Source organism: Perca flavescens, chromosome 23 (assembly GCF_004354835.1).
Source record: "Perca flavescens isolate YP-PL-M2 chromosome 23, PFLA_1.0, whole genome shotgun sequence".
NCBI classification, from domain to species: domain Eukaryota; kingdom Metazoa; phylum Chordata; class Actinopteri; order Perciformes; family Percidae; genus Perca; species Perca flavescens.
The window spans coordinates 3,281,798-3,305,697 of record NC_041353.1 but is presented as its reverse complement, the minus strand read 5'-3'; the positions used below and the strand labels follow the sequence as shown (position 1 = coordinate 3,305,697).

Here is a 23,900-nt window from a genome sequence, read left to right as displayed (position 1 = left end):
CCCAGTTTAATATGCAACTTCATTTAAGACAATATATGTAGTAGGGGGTCCCTGCTCCATCTTTCTTTTAGTTAAGGGGTCCTTGGCTTAAAAAAATGTTGAAGACCCCTGTTATAAAGTGTTGCCAACATAATAGTGGTAATATTTCTGAAAGAGTGGATGTTAAAAAAGTGACAAAAAAGTGATAAAAATGTCCAAAACAATCGACAAAAACGTCAAAAAAAAAGTGACAAACGGATAGAGATTTTAAAACCAACTGGGCAGGAAAAGGCTTGATCCGATATAATCAGATAGTTACAAATAAAAGAATTAAACATGGACATATGCCAAAAAATATACAAATCACACTTTTATAGTAAATTACAAATGAAACTGCGGGCTGGATGACTGACAGCCATTTTCCCCCTGGGCTCGTCTGTGCTGCGTTCTGGCAAAGAATTTCTAATATAGGAAGAAGTTCCCTCGTTACTTCCGGCTTCTGAACTGGTTGCAGTTCCACCAGAGTTCCATATAGGGGGCGCTCACAGGCCAGTGCAGAATGAATGGGACTCTATGGAGCTATACCCCTCAAAACCCACTTTTCTCAGGATATAATTTTTTGTCTAGTAATTTAAATGTTGCATTCGAAAGGGGAGGCTAAGAAAATACACACTGCTGTGTGTTAGATTTTTTTTAAAGTGGCTTTTTTGTTCTAAAAAGCCTTTTAAAATGTCAATGACGTCATACACATATACGGCCGGAGATACTGCTTTACGGCGAGCTCGGAGTCGCTTCCTTTGTTCTCTCGAGGCATCGACAACACAGCTGACAGGTTAGGCTCTCCCTGTCAATATACGCGCTAGAAAGAGGTTTGCTAATGTTTTAAAGAACACGCCGAAATATTCACTCTGATGTTCAGGTTCTGCTTCGGATGCCGTCAAGCTGGAGCTCCGATCGCAATCAGTCCTTCACTGACCAATCAGCATTCATTAGCAGAATGCTAGCGTGTTATGGGCTACAACGACTCACCCTGTAAGAAATCAAAAGGACATAAGTACTCGTTCATTCAACTTTCGACCTATAAGCCATGTTAACTTGCAAAATCTACAATCAAATCTGAGGTTTCTCAACGACAATCAGGCGAAAGAGACACATTTAGCCGTCTAGCTCCATAGACTCCCATTCATTTTGCACTGGACCGCGATCACCCCCAGTGGAACTCGGGTGGAACTGCAACCAAAATCCGGTACAATGGGGCTGGATAGGGAGTGGACCGGCTTTGGTTCTGGTTTTATTCTGGCCTCTGCCACGAACCATACCACACCGGGAGCGTCTCAGAAGGAGGGTTGGGTACCAAAACCCGGTTCCACTGTGGTACCGGTTCCTACGCAAACGGTAGTATTCAGTCCGGATTAGAACGCGAATTTCGGTTCAGACTGAAATATTTTCCCTCTGTCACTCCGGACAGACTCTTTTCTTTCTCCCTTTTCTGCCGTGTGGCGCACGTGCCCGCTCGCGGTGTGAAGCGCTATCCTCCGACATGCACTAATACACAAATATCACACTTTCTCTGTAGACTACCCTTAGCTAGATACAGTAAATGTAGGCTACTTTTAAAATGTCATATTTTCCCTCTGGGCTCACCAAAACGGACATAAAAGCATATTAACCATTCACTGACTGCACGTGATCGCTAGTAAACATATTACACTTACTCTGCTAGTCTATCGTTCAGGACGAGACCCTGTAGCCTGGTGGTGGGGGAGGTAGGACAGCCTCCCCTAATTGTCTGCCCTTTCAAACTCATACCTGGGTGTGTCCAGACCTCTTGGACACCGTCTGAGAGAGTTTTCTCCTGTGCAGGACATGCCATAAGTCAGGACAGGTGTCCTTTATTGCCAGAGAAAGCAAATATGTTCATTTTTCTGCTGAAGCACTGCTAAAAGACATTTTGAAAAGACAGTTCAAAGGAGGTTCAAGCTCAAATAAAATCAGAAAAGGCTCTGTGATAAGAGTATGTTTTAAGAGGGATTTAAAAGAGGCCGCTGACTCAGCTGAGCTGATATCCTTGGGCAGATCTTTCCGAGGTCTGACTCCCACTTGAACAGACAAAAGACCTCTGCTCGAGGATCTCAAAAGTACGCGCTGGCCTGCAACGTGAATAAAACCAGGTGTGTTAGCGCTCCTCTTTTTGTTCCAATCGGTTGCGGTTGCTAGCATGCTAGCAGCGAGCTAACAGCGGTGTGTCTCTGTCTGCAGCGCCTGTAGTCTGCCCAGCGGTCTAATCAATGACAGCAGGTACCTGGTGACCCCTGACCCCTGACCCCTGCCTCACTGACACATACACCTGGTGACCCCTGACCCCTGCCTCACTGACACATACACCTGGTGACCCCTGACCCCTGCCTCACTGACACATACACCTGGTGACCCCTGAACCCTGCCTCACTGACACATACACCTGGTGACCCCTGACCCCTGCCTCACTGACACATACACCTGGTGACCCCTGCCTTACTGACACATACACCTGGTGACCCCTGCCTCATTGACACATACACCTGGTGACCCCTGACCCCTGCCTCACTGACACATACACCTGGTGACCCCTGCCTTACTGACACATACACCTGGTGACCCCTGACCCCTGCCTCACTGACACATACACCTGGTGACCCCTGACCTCTGACCCCTGCCTCACTGACACATACACCTGGTGACCCCTGCCTCATTGACACATACACATGGTGACCCCTGACCCCTGCCTCACTGACACATACACCTGTTGGATGTGTTTGTTTCCTCACAGCTCTCACCAGCATGACGTGTTCATTCCCAGTTTCCTCTGTGTGTGTGTTTGTGTGTGTTTGTTTGTGTGTGTGTGTGTGTGTGTGTGTGTGTGTGTGTGTGTGTGTGTGTGTGTGTGTGTGTGTGTGTGTGTGTGTGTGTGTGTGTGTGTGTGTGTGTGTGTGTGTGCGTGCATGTGCGCACGTGTGTGTCTGTGTATGTGCGCACGTGTGTGTGTGTGTGTGTGTGTGTGCTCACCACGCGCGGTCTTCTCTCTGATTGGCTGACCTTTTGTCACTTTGACCCCAGGTTCACTGTGGGGCATGATGGGACAGAACCGGACCAGGAGGAGAACTTCTGGTCTCAGGCTCTGGAGGACCTGGAGACCTGCGGCCAGAGCGGCATCCTCAGAGAGCTGGAGGTGAGTACAACCCTTCGACGTACGAGTTATATTTATAGTAGCAGTAGTAGTACGAGTAGGAGTACTTGTAGGGCTGGGTATATTTTTTTGAAATACTGTGGTAATAGTGCAGATACGAGACCTGATTTTCAATACTTTCACAGCAGCTCTAGTCTGGGTCAACCGAAGATACACACGATATGCACGTTCTCAAACACATTGCAAAGATTTACGAAGAATTATATGAAAAAAATACTCAAAAAAAGCCTCCAATGACGCAAAATGACGATTTTTGCATCATCTGAGGTTTTTTTCCAGACACACAATACATCTATCTCTCGTATCAGGGGGACATGAGGGAGGGAAGATGATCTTTCCAAAATACTAGCTGGTTTCTACTGATACAAATATTAATGATAATCGGTGAAGTGACCCTTTAACTAATTAATAAAAATAAAAATAAAACTCTGAATGTTAACACATCTCCCCCAAGCAGAAAAAAAAGTCTGCTAAACTCTATTTTGTATCACCGCTGAAATCTCATTATTACAATAATCATTATTTTTAACAATTTTGATGTAAACCATGAACACTTCCTAAACAATGACACTACATTGTGTAGTAGTAGTTTAGAGGTACTAGTAGTAGTAGTTTAGAGGTACTAGTAGTAGTAGTAGTTTAGGTACTAGTAGTAGTAGAGGTACTATTAGTAGTTTAGAGGTACTAGTAGTAGTAATTTAGAGGTACTAGTAGTAGTAGTTTAGAGGTACTAGTAGTAGTAGTTTAGAGGTACTAGTAGCAGTAGTATAAATTCTTCTCATGTTGGAAATGCAGCCGTAAACGTTGAGTAATTAAAGCTGAAAAGAGACATGACTCCTTCTCTTCCAGGAGTCTGGAAAGGAGACGCATCTCCTCACTCTGGTATCCTCCTTCCTCTCCAGCTACTAACTCTCCTCTTCTCCTCCCTCCTCCCTCCTCCCTCCTCTCTCCTTTCTCCTCTCTCCCCTCTCTTCTCTCCTCTCTCCTCTGTCCTCTCTCCTTTGTCCTCTCTTCTCTCTCCTCTCTCCTCCTGTCCTTTCTCCTCCTGTCCTCTCTCCTCTGTCCTCTCTCCTCTCTCCTTTCTCCTGCTGTCCTCTCTCTTTTCTCCTCTCTCCTCCTGTCCTTTCTCCTCCTGTCCTCTCTCATTTCTCCTCCTGTCCTCTCTCCACCCTCCTCTCTCCTCTCTCCTTTCTCCTCTCTACTCCCTCCTCCCGTCCTTTCTCCTCTCTCCTCTCTCCTCTCTCCTCCTGTCCTCTCTCCTTTCTCCTCCTGTCCTCTCTCTTTTCTCCTTCTGTCCTCTCTCCTCTCCTCTCCTTTCTTCTCTCTCCTCCTCTCCTCTCTCATCTCTCCTTTCCCCTCTCTCCTCCTGTCCTCTCTCCTCTCTCCTCCTGTCCTCTCTCCTCTGTCCTTTACCCTCTCCTCTCTCCTTTTCCTCTCTGTCACTGTAAACACTTTTAGCGTTGTCAAACATCAGACATGTTAGCTGTCTTTTGAATGTGACTCTAACCGCACCCCAGCAGCACACAAGCTACAAGCTGCACAGACCATGGTGACGTCATTGTGACATTTTAGTGACATCACCCAGCTTCTGACCAATCACGTGGCATAGTCATGTTGCACCGGGGCATGGCAGTTTGATCAAGGCATGCTGGGGAGAGCTTGTGCAAGGCCTGATGGGAAGTTTGTTTTGCCAGTCATGAAGCAGATCTGTCGAGTCATGCATGCGTCTGATGAGTCCTTGATTCTGATTGGCTGGGGAGTGCTGAGTGATGTGGAAAGACTTGGGTTAAAGACAGAGTCTAGCTGGGTCTCAATTCAGAGGCAGCATCTTTTAAATTCCCATTCCCACTCCCATTCAAAAGGCCATTTGACCCAAAAACGAGAATACGGAGAATCTTAAAAGTGGCGATTCGGTCCTAATTATGCTTTTAAACTAAAGTTTGACTCACGTACATTCACAAAAATACCCTAGGATGCAGGAGAGTTACGCTTTAACTTCATCTAATAGGGCGCCAGATTTCAACAGAGCCTTCCAGGCCAAAACCAGGGCTAAAACGCACCGTAAACAGGCCTTCATATGTAGCGGAGAAAACACCCAATCTGGCAACACCAGCCACCAGTGTCTCACCGCCACATGAGTCATCAAAACAGGAAGCAGCATGGAGGCTTCGTATGATCATTTTAAACGAGCTTTATGACGAGGTCGCTGAGGATGGAAAAATCTGACATTTCAGGGCAAACTTTCAAAAAGAAAATCATCACTTCAGTCCTATCCACAGCCAACCTGAAACTGAAGCAACATACAGTACAGGCCAAAAGTTTGGACACACCTTCTCATTCAATGTGTTTCTTTATTTTCATGACTATTTACATTGTAGATTCTCACTGAAGGCATCAAAACTATGAATGAACACATATGGAATTATGTACTTAACAAAAAAGTGTGAAATAACTGAAAACATGTCTTATATTTTAGATTCTTCAAAGTAGTCACCCTTTGCTTTTTTTGATAACTCTGCAAACCCTTGGTGTTCTCTCAATGAGCTTCATGAGGTAGTCACCTGAAATGGTTTTACCTTCACAGGTGTGCCTTGTCAGGGTTAATTAGTGGAATTTGTTCCCTTATTAATAAAAAAGCTTTTCAATACTTTGAAGAATCTAAAATATAAGACATGTTTTCAGTTATTTCACACTTTTTTGTTAAGTACATAATTCCATATGTGTTCATTCATAGTTTTGATGCCTTCAGTGAGAATCTACAATGTAAATAGTCATGAAAATAAAAAGGAAACGCATTGAATGAGAAGGTGTGTCCAAACTTTTGGCCTGTACTGTATGGAAAATAAGAACTATGAAATAAGTTAATTTTCGGAACTTTGAACTTAGTTCAACATGTTGAAGTATGATCTATGAACTGAACTAGTAGTTCATTTTAAAATGTGTGAACTGAACTTTGAACTAGTTCATGTAGAAAGTGAACTTTCCCAACACTGGCAACACTTTTCGTAGACTGCGTCCTTCGAAGGATGCGACCCCTGAATTGAGACACAGCTGCTGTCATCAAGTAGATCTCTTTGTATATCTATCTAGTCAACAGAAGTAGCAATAGATCCCATCAGTAGATGCTGTCTTTAGAAACAACGACAGATCCCAAAAATAGAAAGTCAGAAACAGCAGTAAGAGAAACAATAGATGCTGTCCGTAGAGACCTGTCCCATCCTGGTGTGATCTTGGCAGCTGGGCTCAAAAGTCGAAATCCCAAGGATGCCTTTGACCTCTGTGTATTTGATTTGATGTTTTTCATTGGCTGTCTCCAGGCAACCATCATGTCAGGCTCCAGCCTCAGTCTGAACCATGACCCCGCCCCCTCGCGCAGCACACTGGGACGCCAGGCGAGCTTCCAGGAGCGCAGCAACTCCAAACAACAGGTAACCAGGACTAGCCTCCGACTAGAGCACTGGTTCTTAAACTTTTTTCAATAATGTACCCCTTTTCAATTGTGTTTTTAAGCCAAGTACCCCCTGACCAGCGATAGATTTACCAAACAACAGCCATGTAACTGAAAAACATTTAAATGCTGATAAAAAAAGGCAATAAAAAATAAACGTAAAAACCAAAAAAAGTCGGTAGAAAGAAGGATGTAAGGCAAGTATAGATGGAAAATAGTATCAAAAACAGCGACAGACTGTAAAAAAAAACAGTAGAAATGAGGAAGACAAACTTTGAAATCAGTGACAAAAACCTTGATAAATTGTTTTTTGAAAAAAAGCGACAAAACTTCGACAAACTTGTAGAAAAAAAGAAGACAGTAGAAAAAAAGGAAGAAAGGAAGGCAAGAACTGGTCGAAAATAGTGACAACAAGCGACAAACTTCAAAAACAGCGACAAAAAAGCGCTCACGTACTCCCTGCCGTCCTCCAAAGTACCCCTTGGGGTACACGTACCCCCATTTGAGAACCACTGGACTAGAGGGTGACTAGTCATTTGATTCGGGTCAATTCGAGTCAGTTTCACTGTCTGTTTGGGACGGATCAAGCATAGAAATCAACGGGAGCGAGACAGAGCCTTGTGTTGAATTAAAGTGGTTACACACCAACCAGACAGCCGACCCTCGGCGGAAAAGCCAGTGGATATGATCAGTCTCGTCCCCGAGGTCCAAAAAGTTCCTCAGACCAAAAAGACAAGACGAGACGAGACGTAATACATCTCTACAACAGCAGGCAGAGCTAATCTGTATCGTTGCCCAAGAAATGAAAACCGGCAGCTGATTGGACGAACAGCATCACATGGGGTTTGTTTTCTCCGGAAATTCAAAGCCAGACTGTCATTTTTTATTAATAAGGGAAAAATTCCACTAATTAACCCTGACAAGGCACACCTGTGAAGGTAAAACCATTTCAGGTGACTACCTCATGAAGCTCATTGAGAGAACACCAAGGGTTTGCAGAGTTATCAAAAAAAGCAAAGGGTGGCTACTTTGAAGAATCTAAAATATAAGACATGTTTTCAGTTATTTCACACTTTTTTGTTAAGTACATAATTCCATATGTGTTCATTCATAGTTTTGATGCCTTCAGTGAGAATCTACAATGTAAATAGTCATGAAAATAAAAAGGAAACACATTGAATGAGAAGGTCTGTCCAAACATTTGGGTTCGATTCCCACTGCGATACATCAACCAATATGTCCCTGAGCAAGACACTTAACTCCTAGTTGCTCCAGAGGTGTGTGACCTCTGATCTGTAAGAATTGTAAGTCGCTTTGGATAAAAGCGTCAGCTAAATGACAAGTAATGTAACGTAAAAAAAAAAAACTGTGAAAAATAGGTGTCAAAAAATAAGTGTTTTTTTTTTTTTTTCAAGGTAGACGAGAAGACAACACAAGGGTTAAGAAATGACGCTGCAATGCGCTGAGTGCAGCCAAAGATTGCGAGGCGTTTCCTTTTAGGAAAGAGAACCACTTACAACTCCCGATACGTTTGTTGACGGGGAATACAGAGACCCTACCTAACCCTGACCCCCCCAGCAGGGAGACACACACAGCTGTGCTCTGCAGCGCTGCATTCACACAGAGACACACAGAGGCACAGAGACACACAGAGACACACAGAGACACACAGAGACACACAGAGACACACACAGAGACACACAGAGACACACAGAGAGACACACAGAGACACAGAGACACACAGAGAGACACACAGAGACACAGAGACACACAGAGAGACACAGAGACACACAGACACACACAGAGAGACACACAGAGACACACAGAGACACACAGAGACACAGAGACACACAGAGACACACAGAGACACACAGAGAGACACACAGAGACACAGAGACACACAGAGACACACAGAGAGACACAGAGACACACAGAGAGACACAGAGAGACACACAGAGAGACACACAGAGACACACAGAGACACACAGAGAGACACAGAGAGACACACAGAGACACACAGAGACACACAGAGACACACACAGAGAGACACAGAGAGACACAGAGAGACACACAGAGAGACACACAGAGACACAGACACAGAGAGACACACAGAGACACACAGAGACACACACAGAGACACAGAGACACACAGAGAGACACAGAGACACACAGAGACACAGAGAGACACAGAGAGACACACAGAGACACACAGAGACACACAGAGAGACACACAGAGAGACACACAGAGACACAGAGAGACACAGAGAGACACACACAGAGACACACAGAGACACACAGAGAGACACACACACACACACAGAGACACACACACAGACACACACAGAGACACACACACACACACACACAGACACACACACACACACACAGACACACAGACACACACACTCACACACAGAGACACACACACACACACACACACACACACACACACAGCTCCTGTCCCCCTCTACCTCTGACCTCACCCTTTGTTCCTCCTGTGTGATATTACGTCCTAACCTTTAAAGACTTCTTGGTGTACCTTTCCTCAGGTGAACGCCCGGTCCAACACCTTGCCCTCCGACCCTCAGCGCCGAGCCTTCGCCATGAGGAAGATGAGACAGGAAGTCAACGAGATCCTGAACCAGAACCCTGTGGAACTCCACAAGGTTATATGTGACCCTTCGACACTTTAAAGTGACTGGACGTTTGATTTGATTTGATTTATTTTGGATTTGACAAACAACATAATCCAAAGGATAGCATGTTAAAGTGTTAACCCTTATTTCTAACATGGTCCTTGGTGTTAAAATATGCAACATACATAACGAAGACCTATTTCAGGTCAAAGACAATAACCTATAATACAGATCATCCAAGGTTTCAAAGCATTATAAAATCAAAGAATCATAAATCACGTAAAATAATCAGTCTGCTCCAGGGGTCTTCAACGTTTTTTAAGCCAAAGACCCCTTAACTGAAAGAGAAACGGATCAGGGACCCCCTACTACATATATTTTCTAAAATGAAGGTGCATATTCATCTGGTCCTACAATAACTTTTAGGGCAGCCTAAAGCATTTATAGATACCTTTTTTGCATAGAATACTAAGCTATTCAAATAGCCTAATAACTATTAAAAACTTTAAAAAATTAACAATAATTTGGAGGCCCCGCTGGAGAAGATCCCTGGTCTACTCTAATTAAAAAGTATTGGCTACTCTATTCCATAAAAAAGCCTTAACCTTGTATCTAAAAGCCCCTCTGGTATTTACAATTTTAAGGGAAAGCTGCAGATTATTCCAAAATGTTATACCTGTATAAAAAAAAGAAATTCTAGCTGCATTGTTGACTCTGAGCACTTTACAAGAATGGATACTGGCCCGAGTATTGTGATGGATATTGCATTTTTAACTGATAATCCACAGTACCAAGCAGAACATCCATAATCGCAATGACATTGAATCAATGATACAACCAGTACTTTCTCGATGGAATAATCTAGATTCCTTGTCCTGCGATACAGGAATTTCAGTTTAATTACTATACTGGATCCTAACAGAGTGTGTATGTCTGTGTTTGTAGCTGAATCTAGAGAAGGCCTCAGACCTGGAGGATTTCGGTTTCAGTGTTTCTGACGGCATGTTGGACCGCGGCGTCTACGTTAACAACATTCGACCGGGAGGCCCGGCAGAGCTGGGCGGCCTCCGAGCCTATGACCGTATACTACAGGTACCAATCCACGAGTATCAGGGGTGTCACGATCCCCCAAATCCACGATTTCGATTTTACTTTTGATTTTAAGGTCACCATTCGATTTTAAATTTTCGATCAAAACGTGGGACGGCAATGCCACGATAAGAGCTGCTAGATGGCAGAAGGGTACTTTGCAACGACAGTTTGAGTTTCCCGGAGTTAACAAAATGTAATTGTTTAATGAGGTGCACATGAATGCACCGTTGAGTCCCATCGGAGCCCACGTGCTTTACCATCGTTGTTTGTTTCCATAACTCACTCACCGGGAAGGCAAAATGTTGCCACAACGGTGAAGTCAAGGAAGTAGGAGAATTTTCCAGTACTGCTGTTTCTCCGACATCTCCGATAGTTGCTGTGGTGTCTGGAAAAGAGCAGCTGCAGGCTACCGCTAAGCTAACGTTACCATGTGTCTTTAGCTGCATGCTACCAGCCGGTAAGCTACGCTGTGTCTGTTGTTGTTTTTACTTCAGACGTGCGCAAATAGGCGGGGGTGGAGAGAGAAATACTGACAATAGACCTTTTTCACGGCAGACATGTTGACATGTCATAGTAGTAAAAGCATAGGTGTATTCAAAACCATTAATGATGGCTGCATTCCACTTAGGAGAGACCCTGGTATTAAACCATTACTGATGGCTGCATTCCACTTAGGAGAGGTCCTGGTATTAAACCATTACTGATGGCTGCATTCCACTTAGAGAGGTCCTGGTATTAAACCATTACTGATGGCTGCATTCCACTTAGGAGAGACCCTGGTATTAAACCATTACTGATGGCTTCATTCCACTTAGGAGAGACCCTGGTATTAAACCATTACTGATGGCTGCATTCCACTTAGGAGAGACCCTGGTATTAAACCATTACTGATGGCTTCATTCCACTTAGGAGAGGTCCTGGTATTAAACCATTACTGATGGCTGCATTCCACTTAGGAGAGACCCTGGTATTAAACCATTACTGATGGCTGCATTCCACTTAGGAGAGACCCTGGTATTAAACCATTAATGATGGCTGCATTCCACTTAGGAGAGACCCTGGTATTAAACCATTAATGATGGCTGCATTCCACTTAGGAGAGACCCTGGTATTAAACCATTAATGATGGCTGCATTCCACTTAGGAGAGGTCCTGGTATTAAACCATTAATGATGGCTGCATTCCACTTAGAGAGACCCTGGTATTAAACCATTAATGATGGCTGCATTCCACTTAGGAGAGACCCTGGTATTAAACCATTAATGATGGCTGCATTCCACTTAGGAGAGACCCTGGTATTAAACCATTAATGATGGCTGCATTCCACTTAGGAGAGGTCCTGGTATTAAACCATTAATGATGGCTGCATTCCACTTAGGAGAGACCCTGGTATTAAACCATTAATAATGGCTACATTCCACTTAGGAGAGGTCCTGGTATTGTTCATGCTGACTCACTGAAATATCTTACTGGGACACTTGATGGAACTGAGCCATCGTTAAGGTTATCAATCTCAGCTGTGCTTCTCCTACTATGACAAGTCAACATGTCTGCTGTGAAAAAGGTCTATAGCCGAGCCTGCTCTTGATTTTCAATAGTCAAAATCTAAAGCTTATTTTGATCGATTTTTGATTAAATCGTGACACCCCTAACAAGTATAACCCCTAACTACAGTGATGCTTGCAACTCTGTGTCGCTGTCCTCGGGCACGTGAACCATATTTCACATCTTTCAGATTAACCACGTGCGGACCAGGGACTTTGACTGCTGCCTCGTCGTTCCACTGATCGCCGAGTCTCCAAACCATCTGGAGCTCGTCATCAGCCGAAACCCCGCCTCCTTCTCCGTGCTGGCCAATCACAATGATGGCAACACCAACAGCAGCCACTCCTCTCAGCCAATGTGCAGCGAGCTGGGACCATTGGAGCTCCCCATTGGCCAGGGAGAGGATAGTGCTCCAATCAAGTGGAGCCAACCGGGAGACAAGCTGGGGGCGGGGCTTGGGTTGGGTCAGGTGAATAATAGTTCCTTATAGCAGACAAAAACTGGATTTAACCGCTTCTAACCAGATTGGACTGGAGGGTTCAACAAGGACAACAAAGTTGAATTAAACTGGTTTAGACCCGTCCAAACTGGTTCAGAGTGGACCCCCCACCCATGGTGCTACACACACCCTATGGATGAACTTTGACCTTTGACCACTAGAGTTTGAACTTTGAACTGCTAAAGCAGCCTGAAAGCACACTGATGGACTGGAGCAACTCCTCACCTTTTCACTTGAACCAGTTCTGCATACTGGTCCTTCTGGTGTCACTGGAACCAGAATTATAACCACTGATCCTACTGGAACCGTAGCCAGAGCTACTGGTCTAAGTGGTTCGAGATTAATGGGTTTGGTTCTACTCGCCCAGTGCCATGGGTACTGATTCTACTGAAGCCACAGCCACAACCAGAGGTTTTACTGGTTTAAGATGACTAGTTAGTGGTTCTACACTCCAAGAACTCAGGCTAACTGGTCCTACTGAAGCCAGAGAACCACAACCAGAAGTTTTACTGGTTTAAAATGAATAGTTAGTGGTTCTACACGCCTAGAACTCGGGCTAACTGGTCTTACTGAAGCCAGAGAACCACAACCAATGGTCCTAACCCTCCTGTTGTCTTTGACCCATTTTCAAAACGTTTCTATATCACAAATTTGGGCTTCTTTCAACCAAATTGTCAAAGGAAATAACGTGGATTGTTCCGTACAATGCTCTTCACAACTAAGCACACTCTTCATTGAATTTGGGTGTTTTATTATATTTCATAGCATTTGAAAAACAAATTTTAAAAAAAGACAAAAGAACGTTGAAGTGACAAAAATGTCAAAAAAAGCTTCAAAAATTTGACAAAAACATCAGAAAAAGTGACAAAAACGTTGGATAAAGTGAGAAAAACTTCGGAAAAATGGACAGAAAAGTGTAAAAGGAAAAAAGAAACATTGAAAAAAAAAATGTTTTTCATTTAAACGACAATGACAGGAAGACAACAAAAGGGTTAACTGGTTCAAGACACACGGTTGTTGTTCGTGGTCGCAGTGGTCACAGAACCATGAACTGTGGCAGCTGGTCCATCTGGTCTTACTAGAATCAGAACCATGGCATCCGGTTGTACGGGCCAAGGACCAGAGCAGCACAAAGACTGATGGGACTCCAGGATCTAGAGCCTGCTGATGGACTGACTGGTTGCCAAGAAGACGAGGGATGCTCCGATCAGGCTATCTGAGGCAGATGTCATCGGGATCGTCCAAACCAATACTGATTACTGATTGGTTTCTGTTCTTAAACGCTGATTTATTTATTTCAAAGTCTTTACTAGGTTTGGGAATCTTTTTTTTTTTTTTTCTGGTACTAAAACAATACTTTTAAAACGGTGCCAGTGCCTAAAGGTGCCTGAACTGATAATTAAAAATAGCACAAAACGACAGTTGGCGACATAAAAAAATGGCTTGGTTATTGCTAACGCCATATGGTTAAAATGTATCCAATCTAGAAGGATGGGATCCATAAGACTAAAACGAGATGCAGCTGCTTGAATTTGATGCTGTCATGTTGGGGAAATAAAATCCTCCAAAAGTCCATTAAAAAAAGAAATTCCCCATTAGCTCATAGCATGCTATCAGACTAGCACTGTTGGCAATTGTTAAGTCAACATGGATGAAAAGTCCTCAAATTGCTTAGAAAAAAATGGAAATGTGAACATTAACAACTTCATCTGCCAAAAACTCAACAGCTACCAAATGTAGAAAACATGTTTACGTTCTCGAAACAACGTTTTCTTTTTACATTAGTATCGACAAATTTGAAAGAGGCACCCAGTCCGTCCTAAAACGGCGAGCCATGATGGATTTGGTAATGATTACACACTTTTAATGTTTTTTAATTATCAGTCGATTTTAAGACTTCAAAGTCGATAGTTATCAGCTGATGATGGTCGGAGCATCCCTAATGAATTGTACAGAAAGACAGAGGGTTTACTGTTAAGATTTTAGTTCTGTGCCATTAACGAGCTGCAGACTGGAAGAGTAATAATTAAAAATCATGTTGACAATAATGATGATGATGATGATGATGATGATGATGATGATGACACTGAGCAGTTCAATAAGAATCTTTTTCTACTGTTTACACCTGTTGGACTGGCCACACTGTGTATGTATGTGCGCGTGTCTGTGTGTGTGTTTGTATGTATGTGTCTGTGTGTGTGTGTGTGTGTGTGTGTGTGTGTGTGTGTGTGTGTGTGTTAAACACAAGGCCAGTTAACCCCCTCCCACCTCAATTCCTCGTCTTGGCTTTACCCCAGTCCCCATCCCTTCTTCCCTCAACCAATAGGCAGCCAGGATGACAGACAGACGGACGGCAGTTCTGAGAGCTTCAGCTGATTGGCTGGAACCAATCAGAAAACAAAACCTTCCCAGCCTGTCTATGATTGGTTCTCCTCGAGACACAAGCCGACCAATCAGCTACCAGGAAGAAGCAAAGCATGCCCCCACCCCGACTTCCCTGAACCCCCAGCCCCCCCACCCCACAGTAACAGTGACCTATTATGCTAATCGATCGGTGTGTTTTTTGATTGACTGTTGTCAGTTTTCTCTGTTTGTTTGTTTGTTTCCATGGCGACTGAACCTAAAAAGATGTAAAATAGATTTTAAAAAACGGTTCAGTTCCCGTCGCTGTTCACATTGAGACCATCGAACCCCAAAAACCTTCACTTCATAACCACAAAAACAACAATGTTACACGAGAAAAAAGTCCTGATAAAACCTGTGACAGTAAACACCTGTGTGAGAGTGTGTGTGTGTGTGTGTGTGTGTGTGTGTGTGTGTGTGTGTGTGTGTGTGTGTGTGTGTGTGTGTGTGTGTGTGTGTGTGTGTGTGTGTGTGTGTGTGTGTGTGTGTGCGTGCGTGTGTGTGTGTGTGTGTGTTTATTTTGGAGTGATGTCAACATCTTTCTGCTCTCACCTCAGTCTGAACTCACTATTTAAACTGGCCAATCAGAACCCTCCCTGAGCTTTCACAACCAATCGCTCTCTGCTAAACGTCCTGCGCTTTGAATCAGAGGGCTGTGATTGGCTGTTTCTGTGTGAATAGTTGTGATTAGCTATTTTAGATTTTAAGATGTTGCTATTAAGATGTTGTGAATGTGGTGAATCTGAAGCACAGTGCAAACATATAATTAGCATGTGGCTAGCAGACTGAGAGCTCAGGGCTAGCATATGCCTAACATGTGGCTACCATAGGGTCAACACACGCAGCACAAGGCTCATACTAGCTATGATTACCGTTCCGTAAGCACATGGCTAACACAGCTGATAAATGGTTAGCACACAGCTATCGCAAGGCTAACTTTTAGCCAACATACCTAGATGTCAGCACATGGCTAACCAAGGGCCAGCACCTGGCTAACAAAGCCAGTGTATGGTTAGCGCACACCTAGCACAAGTATAACATGTGGCTAACACCTCAGTAACATAATTAGGTGTTTGAACATGGCTAGCGCTAAGTCGACACCTACTTAACACATCTAGTATATGTTTAGCGTTACGTGTACGTGTTGCTATGTTTTGTTGGGGCTAAACCGGCCCCTTGATTGAAGCTAACACAGCTAACGCGTGATAAACATAACTAATATTTGGTTACCACACATCTAACGCAGGGACAAATTGCTAATAGTGGTTTAGCATACAGCTAAAGTAGGGTTAACACCTGGCGAATGCAATTAGTGTACATTAGAACATGAGGAACACACAGTATAGTCTAACGCAGCTAGGTGTTAGCACAGACATATACTAACACCTGGTAAACAGAGCTAATATTCGGTTTGGCTCACAGATAACAGGGTTACCTCTATTAGTCAGTTAGCACATGGCTAGCATAGGGCTAACGCAGCTAGTATTCAGTCAGCACATGGTTAGCATTACATAACATTACACAAAACAACCTGTTAGCTGTGGTATCTACGGTAACTAGGTGGTAGCCTTGTCAGGTGATTTGCGTTGTTAGCATTGTAGCGACAAACCGTTCATCCAATGGATAAAAAGCCAGAGCTGAGGGGCGTGGCTTTGGGAGGGTTTGATGAGTGAGACCTAAAGCCATACACACTGTTTGTTCGTGTGTGTGTGTGTGTGTGTGTGTGTGTGTGTGTGTGTGTGTGTGTGTGTGTATATTACATTGCAGGGATTTGCACTCTAGTGACTCACCTCAGCAAGACATCCGCCCACATACACACTCACACACAAACACACACATGCACAACACACACACACACACACACATACACAACACAGACACACACACAAACACACACAGACACCCACACTCATACACACACACACAACACAGACACACACACAAACACACACAGACACTCACACACAACACACACATGCACAACACACGCACGCGCACACACACACACACACATGCATTGCACTGCCATTTGAAATAGTGGGTCAGATTAGTTTCCATGTAGCTTCACCAACCAACCAAACTGTATTTTTCTTTAAAGGAACAGGGATGTTGTAAAGTATTTTTGTACAAATTTAATACTTTGGTAGCATGACGTTCCTGGTGTTTGTCCTGTCGGGCTCCACTGCTCTCCACCCCCCCCCCCCCAGCCCCCCTCCCCTCTTTGTATGGACGACTACTGAGCAACAATAAAGATGAAGACCTGCTGGGAGGACTGGACTCCATGTTTTTGTTTTTAAAATAAATAAATAAGGTTAATTTATTTATCTGTCATTTTACAAAAGGTTTTTGCATAATGAAATTTGTGGAGCTACAACTTGCTCCTTTATACTACACACACACACATACACACACACACACATAGAACATATACTAATGTTTAAATTAGAATAGAATTAAATGAAATAAAACTATATATACTTATATTATACTTGTAGGCCTATACAAATCCTACACATAAACATTTATATATAGACTTCTGTTTAGCGTGGGAATGACAAAATATATTATTAATAATAATTGTTATTTAACAGTTTAAAAAATTATTTATAATAATAATAATTCGGCAACTATCCTAAATTAGCATCAAGAACAACTATCAACAACACAAATACAACAAATATATACTAATGGGAAAAAAAAAACAACGATACTAATACAAAAAACTCAAAATAATGAGAAGAAACTATCTCAAAATATATTATTTCATTATTTTGAGACTCTATCTTCTAATTCTGACATACAAAGTTATTATTTTTGAGATACTATCTCATTTTTCATCACATTGGTGGAAATGTAGCCTAGAAATCTAGACGCAACCTAGCGGCAGGAAATGTTATTTGCAGCCAGTGTCAGTCTAGCAACTCTCTCTGGTCAGGCCAATCACATCGTGTATAGAGTCGGTGGGCGGGGCTTATGGCTGCTGCTTGTAGCGCTATCCTATTGCGTGCAGAGGGAATTTGACAGACAACCGTTTATCCCGCCCCCTCGGATTTTTCCGAGTGAAAACGTCACCATCCACGTAACTTCCTGTGGGAATCAGAGGTGGGAATATCTATGTGGGCTGGATTTCTTTTTTTTTCTTTTTTTTTCGGCTTCCACGTTTTTCATTTTATTTTTTTTTTCTAAACTTTATTGAAGAATGTGGACATACAGTAGGAAGGAACGTCTTCTGTACATCTTAACAGTCTATGTTCTAAACGAGCCAGGGGGTTATTAAGGAAAACAAAACCAAAACAAAGCAAAAAAAGAAAAAATTCATACAAATATTTTGTAAAGCTTACAAAGATCATATGATCCGACTGCTTTTTTGTTTGTACAGGTAGAAATGGAAAAAATGTATTGTTTAATATTGGCAGCCAGCTCAAAAAAGCTTGGCTTCTTTCTCAAAAACTTTGATTTATGTAAATAAAATTTGGTTAAAATAATTATCAAATTTATCACATAATACTCACAGTAAAGCTTTCTATCATATTGAATGAATCCAAACAATACATTTTCCCAAAGTAATGTGAATTGAGGGTAAATGTGAACAGCAATGAAATGTGATAATCTGCTCCAAGTCTCTTGGTATATTGGCAAGACCAAAATAAATGTACAAGGGTTTCATTTAGTTCTCCACAAAAAGAACAGCTGATATCAATGTCCTTTTTCATTTTCTGCAGATAATGGTTAGTTGGGTAAAATCTGTGGAGCATTTTGAAAGAGATCTCTTTAATTTAGTTGGTTAAGAAGAACTTGTGTGGCAATAGCCAAACCTTTTCCCAACAAATATCCTCAACATATGAAGACCAGTACGATAAAGCAGCAGGCGTACTCTTAACGTCTTGTTGAAAGAGTTGACGAGTCGCCTTATTCTTACTTTTAGCTTGTAGTGAAAAACAGATATTTCCAACAGTCGTTTCTTTCACATTTAACAGTATAGGGTGATCACCAACTCCATTAAAAACGTTATGGAGTGCAAAGACAGCTGAAGGTATTGCATCAAAAACAATAGCAAACTCCTTTGGAGAGACAGGGATGCCGTAGTGATGAATAAACTCAACATAATCATAAAGCTGACCAAGCTGGTTGAGTAATTGGCTTAGAAGCAATATGTTGTTGTCAACCCATTGCTGAAAGAAAATGGATTTATTTTTATACAAAATATATCTGTTGTTCCAAATATAAAACCTATGAGGAGAGAAATTATGCTTGTAAATCAAAGACCAAGACAGCAGCATTTGTTTATGAAATGAAGAAAGTTTCAGAGGAATTTTGTCAATATTATAGGTACATACCAATAAAAACTGGAGTCCACCAACTGAGGAAAAGACAAAATGGGGAATAAAATTCCACAAGGAAGTTGGACACTTTAAGTAATGCTTAATCCAATTAATTTTGAATGTGTTATTTAAAGTATTAAAGTCCAGGAAATTGAGACCACCTTTATTGTACTCATTCATTAAAACAGACTTTCTCAGATAGTGAGTGCAGTTTTTCCACACAAAATCATATAGAACTTTGTCTATAGTTTTACACGTTTGTTGATCTACATATAAAGATAGAGCAGCGTATGTTAATCTTGATATTCCTTCAGCCTTCGAGAGTAGAATCCTGCCTTTTAATGATAAGTCACGTAAAAGCCAAAGGTTGAATTTCTTTCTTGTTTTTTCAACAATAGGAGTGAAATTATTCTTGCATCTTTGGAGTTCACTTTTATCAATGATAAGCCCCAAATAATTAATACTATTGTTCACAGGAATATTAGAGATCACATCAACATCACAATCCTTAAGTGCTAGTAATTCACATTTTTTAAGATTTAAACGGAGACCAGAAGCTTTACTAAACACTTCTATTATAGAACTTGCTAGAGGAACCTAGGAAAACAGCGTTGTGTCATCTGCCAGTTGACTTAAAACAATTGTCTTATCAGCGATGGAAATACCCTGTAAATGACTACATTTAATGTGTTCACATAAAAGTTGGGCTGCAAGCAAAAAAAGGTAAGGAGATATAGGGCATCCCTGCCGAATTCCACGTTTGATTTCAAATCTGGGCGAGGACCCATGTTTAAGTTTAAGGGAGCAATTTGCATTATTGTAGAGAGTTTGGATCGCATTACAGAAAAAATCCCCAAAGCCAAACTTCTTAAGTGAATGATAGAGAAAATGATGCTCGACAGTATCAAAAGCCTTGAAAAAGTCTAAGAAAAACACAAAACTGTCATCTGAAATTAAATATCAATAGTCAACTAGATCTAAGACTAGTCTAATGTTGTTGGAGATATGCCTATTGGGCATAAAACCTGATTGTGTTTCATCAATTATAAAGTTTAACACTTTTTTTATTCTTCTGGCAAAGATCAAGGACAAAATTTTATAATCATTATTTAAAAGACAAATTGGACTCCAGTTATCAATATAAAGTAAATCCTTGTGTTTAGGGATCAAAGTGATCAAACCTTGAGTCATACTCCAAGGTAAGGTATTGGTCGATAAGCTTTCATTAAATACCTGCAATAAGAAGGGCGCCATCTGCTGTGAAAACAATTTATAAAATTTGGACGATAAACCTCTTTTAAAAGTTCCAAACACTCACTGATCTCTGCCAGGGTGAAACGGAGATCACAAAGATCCCTTTCCGAATTGTCGAGTTGAGGGGTGTTATGTAGAGAGTTGAGGAATATAGAAGCATAATTTTCTGAATATTCTGAAGTATATAGCTTTTTGTAAAATGAAGAGCAAAAATTAGATATTAATTGTTGATCATCAGTTATAGAGTTGTCAATGATTAATTCATTAATGGTATTAACTTTTGCATGGTACTTTTCCAGTTTGAAGAGATATGAAGAATTCTGTTCTCCTTCTTCTAACCACTGCTTCCGAGATCTTATAAAAGCTCCTTCCGCCTTGCTCTTATATATTTTGTCCAGGTTCTCTTGTAAATTAAACATTTCTATTTTTTCCTCCTCTGTTAAAGCATCTGGTGATATTTGAGATAAGACCGATATGCCTGTGATGACTTTTTGTTCCTCTAATTTCCTCATTTCAGCAAGATTGCTGCCAAGCTTCCTAAAATATTTGGCTGATTCATATTTAAATAACTCCCAATTAACATTAAAGGATTTTTCCATCTCAGCTTTGTTGAAAAAATGTTTTATCAACTGTGGGATTTTCTGTTTAACCTCCTCAACTTTAAGGAGAGTTATTTAATTTCCAATAATTGGCTTTGCAACCATCTGAGGGAAATAAGTTTATAGAAATGTAAATGGCTTTATGATCACTTAAGGGACAGGGAAGAATGTTAACTGTCACATCTTGTTCTTTAATACTATTTGACACTAGCCAAAAGTCTATACGGGAAAGCCTAGTTTTGTCTTTGTTACTCCAGGTGAAGGATAAAACATCTGGGAATTTAATTCTCCATATGTCAGTTAAGTTATATCTTTCCATGAAAAGCTTGAAGTATGTATATCTACCGGTATCACGCACAGGTGGCCATCTATCAAGCTGGGAATTTAAAGTAACATTAAGGTCTCCTCCAAGCAAAATATGAGAGTTTGGAAACTTTGTTAACCAATGTTTGAGTCTATTATCTATGTCAGCAAATAGTTGAATGTTTTCTAGATTAGAGTTGTACCCATATACATTAAAAATAATCAAAACAATCTTGTTGTAACTAATCACTTGGCAAATATAGTGCCCTTTTAGATCCGTATCTGTGTGTAAAATGTCACCATTTTACTTTTGCTTCATCGTTAAGACTCCAGCTGATCTTTCTGAGCAGTGAGAAAACCATAACTCATTTTTCCATCTTCGTAACATTGCCAAAATTAGGAATATCCTGTCTCAAAACGATGCTGAAAAACTAGTCCATGCATTCGTTACTTCTAGACTAGATTACTGCAATTCCTTATTATCAGGTTGCCCAAATAAGTCCATTAAGACTCTCCAACTGATCCAGAATGCTGCAGCACGTGTTCTGACGAGAACTAAGAGAAGAGATCATATTTCTCCTGTATTAGCTTCTCTGCATTGGCTTCCAGTGAAATATAGGATTGAATTTAAAATCCTCCTCCTGACTTACAAAGCTCTAAATGGTCAAGCACCATCATACTTAGAAGAGCTCATAGTACCTTATTGTCCCACTAGAGCACTGCGCTCCCAGAATGCGGGGCTACTTATGGTTCCTAGAGTCTCTGGAAGTAGACTGGGGGCCAGGGCCTTCAGCTATCAGGCTCCAGTATTATGGAACCAGCTCCCAGTCGGGGTTCGAGAGGCAGACACCGTTACCACATTTAGGAGTAAACTGAAAACCCTCCTCTTTGATAAAGCTTATAGTTAGGGACGAGGAGTTGAAGCGTCCGCCTAACCCGGCCCACCTGCTTCTCCTCGTAGTCATCAGTTTTATATACTGTATAATTAATAATCGAGCGAGAGTAGAGGGAGGCGGTCCAGTACAGCCCGACCCGGTTGGGGGGAGTTCTAGCCCGACCAGGCACCTCTCTTTAACCTGCCTCTCTTAAGTTATGCTATTACAATTCTAGACTGCCGGGGAGGCTGTTCCTCCCTAAGACACACTGAGCTGCTCTCTCATCTCTACTTGTTACTTTTGTATGCATCCTGTCCAAGAAATGCTTGCTTGTTACTAATCTAGCTCTGGGGAGTTTACTCCCCGGAGTCCTTATGTTTCTTCTTCGCAGAGCTATGCTCTGCGATTCTCTGCATTTCCCGGCTGCATCCTGCTGCGTCCTGCTGCATCCGCAGCCTCCCCCCCGTGCTCTGCAGCGCCCGCGTTACATCCCGCTCGCCCTGCTGTGATGTTCCTATGCACAGAGTAGTCAGGATCCGGTATAGGAGACTGCAATACTCAGTATGACACGATGTGCCCTGCTATGACATGAACTTCCACGATAACCTTCAAAGTCAATGTGACTTCTAATGTGACTGTTATCACCACTGTTCATCACGCCCCCAACCGGCCCGTCAGACACCGCCTACCAAGAGTCTGGGTCTGCCGAGGTTTCTTCCTAAAAGGGAGTTTTTTCTTGCCACTGTCGCAATAGCCACTGCTAATGCTTGCTCTTGAGGGAATTACTGTAATTGTTGGGCTTTTGGAATTTATAGAGTGTGGTCTAGACCTACTCTATCTGTAAAGTGTCTCGAGATAACTTTTGTTATGATTTGATACTATAAATAAAATTGAATTGAATTGAATTGAAAAATTACCCCACTGAGTTCTCCAAAAGTTCAATAAGATTCCTGACAAAACGATAAATCTGTGTTCAGCTGTTTAACAAATAAAAACAACGCTTTACGCTTAGTAATATTTCTTAACCCCCTGGCATTTAAAGAAACAATAGACAATGAAATATTTCAAATAGAAAAGGCTTATTAGATACTAGGGAACAAATAACCTAATAAAGCTATGCCAAGCATCAAGCTGCACCTTAGAGTAATAACGGTTAATTTATTGGTGGAAAAAAAAAAGTGTTGAGTTTCAAAAAAGAAGAGAGACCATCATATTTCAAGAAATAGTCTTTCAAAAAGTTGGTCAAAAGTATATTCTTTAGGAGATATATTATATCCAACAGAAACTTAGGACTAGGCTCAATAATAAGGCAGTAAAAATAGAGAGAGCCTGGATACTCACTTTGGCTGAGTGCCAAAAAAATATAAAAGTTAGGTCTTATGCTCATCATTCAGCTGATTTAAAGTCACCGTCAGTAGTCCAGTACTTCAGGTGATTTCCTTCCCATCAACAAAGGCTCGTGCTCCAACAAAGTAATTTAACACGATTACGACTGGAAAGATGTTGCCATTATTGAATTTAAAAAACAGTGGAAACCGTTAAATAAATCAACAGTAAAAAAACAAACTGTGAAATTTGCCTTAATACTTTTCCTATTTTTTTTTTTTTTACTTTATTTCTTCATTCAGAACACAACAGAAAAATAAGAGTTTACTTGCAAAACGTAATGAGCTAAATAATTGTTTTTCTCGATTATTCTGTTTTTGTGATCATTGGGAG

The 23,900-nt window shown here is 41.6% G+C and overlaps 1 protein-coding gene across 2 annotated transcripts in view; it reads left to right on the top strand.

The window, feature by feature from the left end:
- Nucleotides 1–13,219, top strand: part of grip1 (glutamate receptor interacting protein 1) — a 107,213-nt gene extending 93,994 nt beyond the window's left edge. Inside the window, exons 21-26 of one of the 2 annotated variants that reach the window (XM_028570437.1) lie at nt 2,239–2,277; nt 3,076–3,187; nt 6,523–6,633; nt 9,203–9,319; nt 10,235–10,381; nt 12,117–13,219. In XM_028570437.1, the coding sequence (XP_028426238.1) occupies nt 2,239–2,277; nt 3,076–3,187; nt 6,523–6,633; nt 9,203–9,319; nt 10,235–10,381; nt 12,117–12,416 (826 nt within the window). In that variant the 3' untranslated portion in view covers nt 12,417–13,219. Of the gene's footprint in view, nt 1–2,238; nt 2,278–3,075; nt 3,188–6,522; nt 6,634–9,178; nt 9,320–10,234; nt 10,382–12,116 lie in introns of both variants that reach the window. The other variant, XM_028570438.1, reaches the window with a different exon arrangement.
- Nucleotides 13,220–23,900: the final 10,681 nt, after the last annotated feature.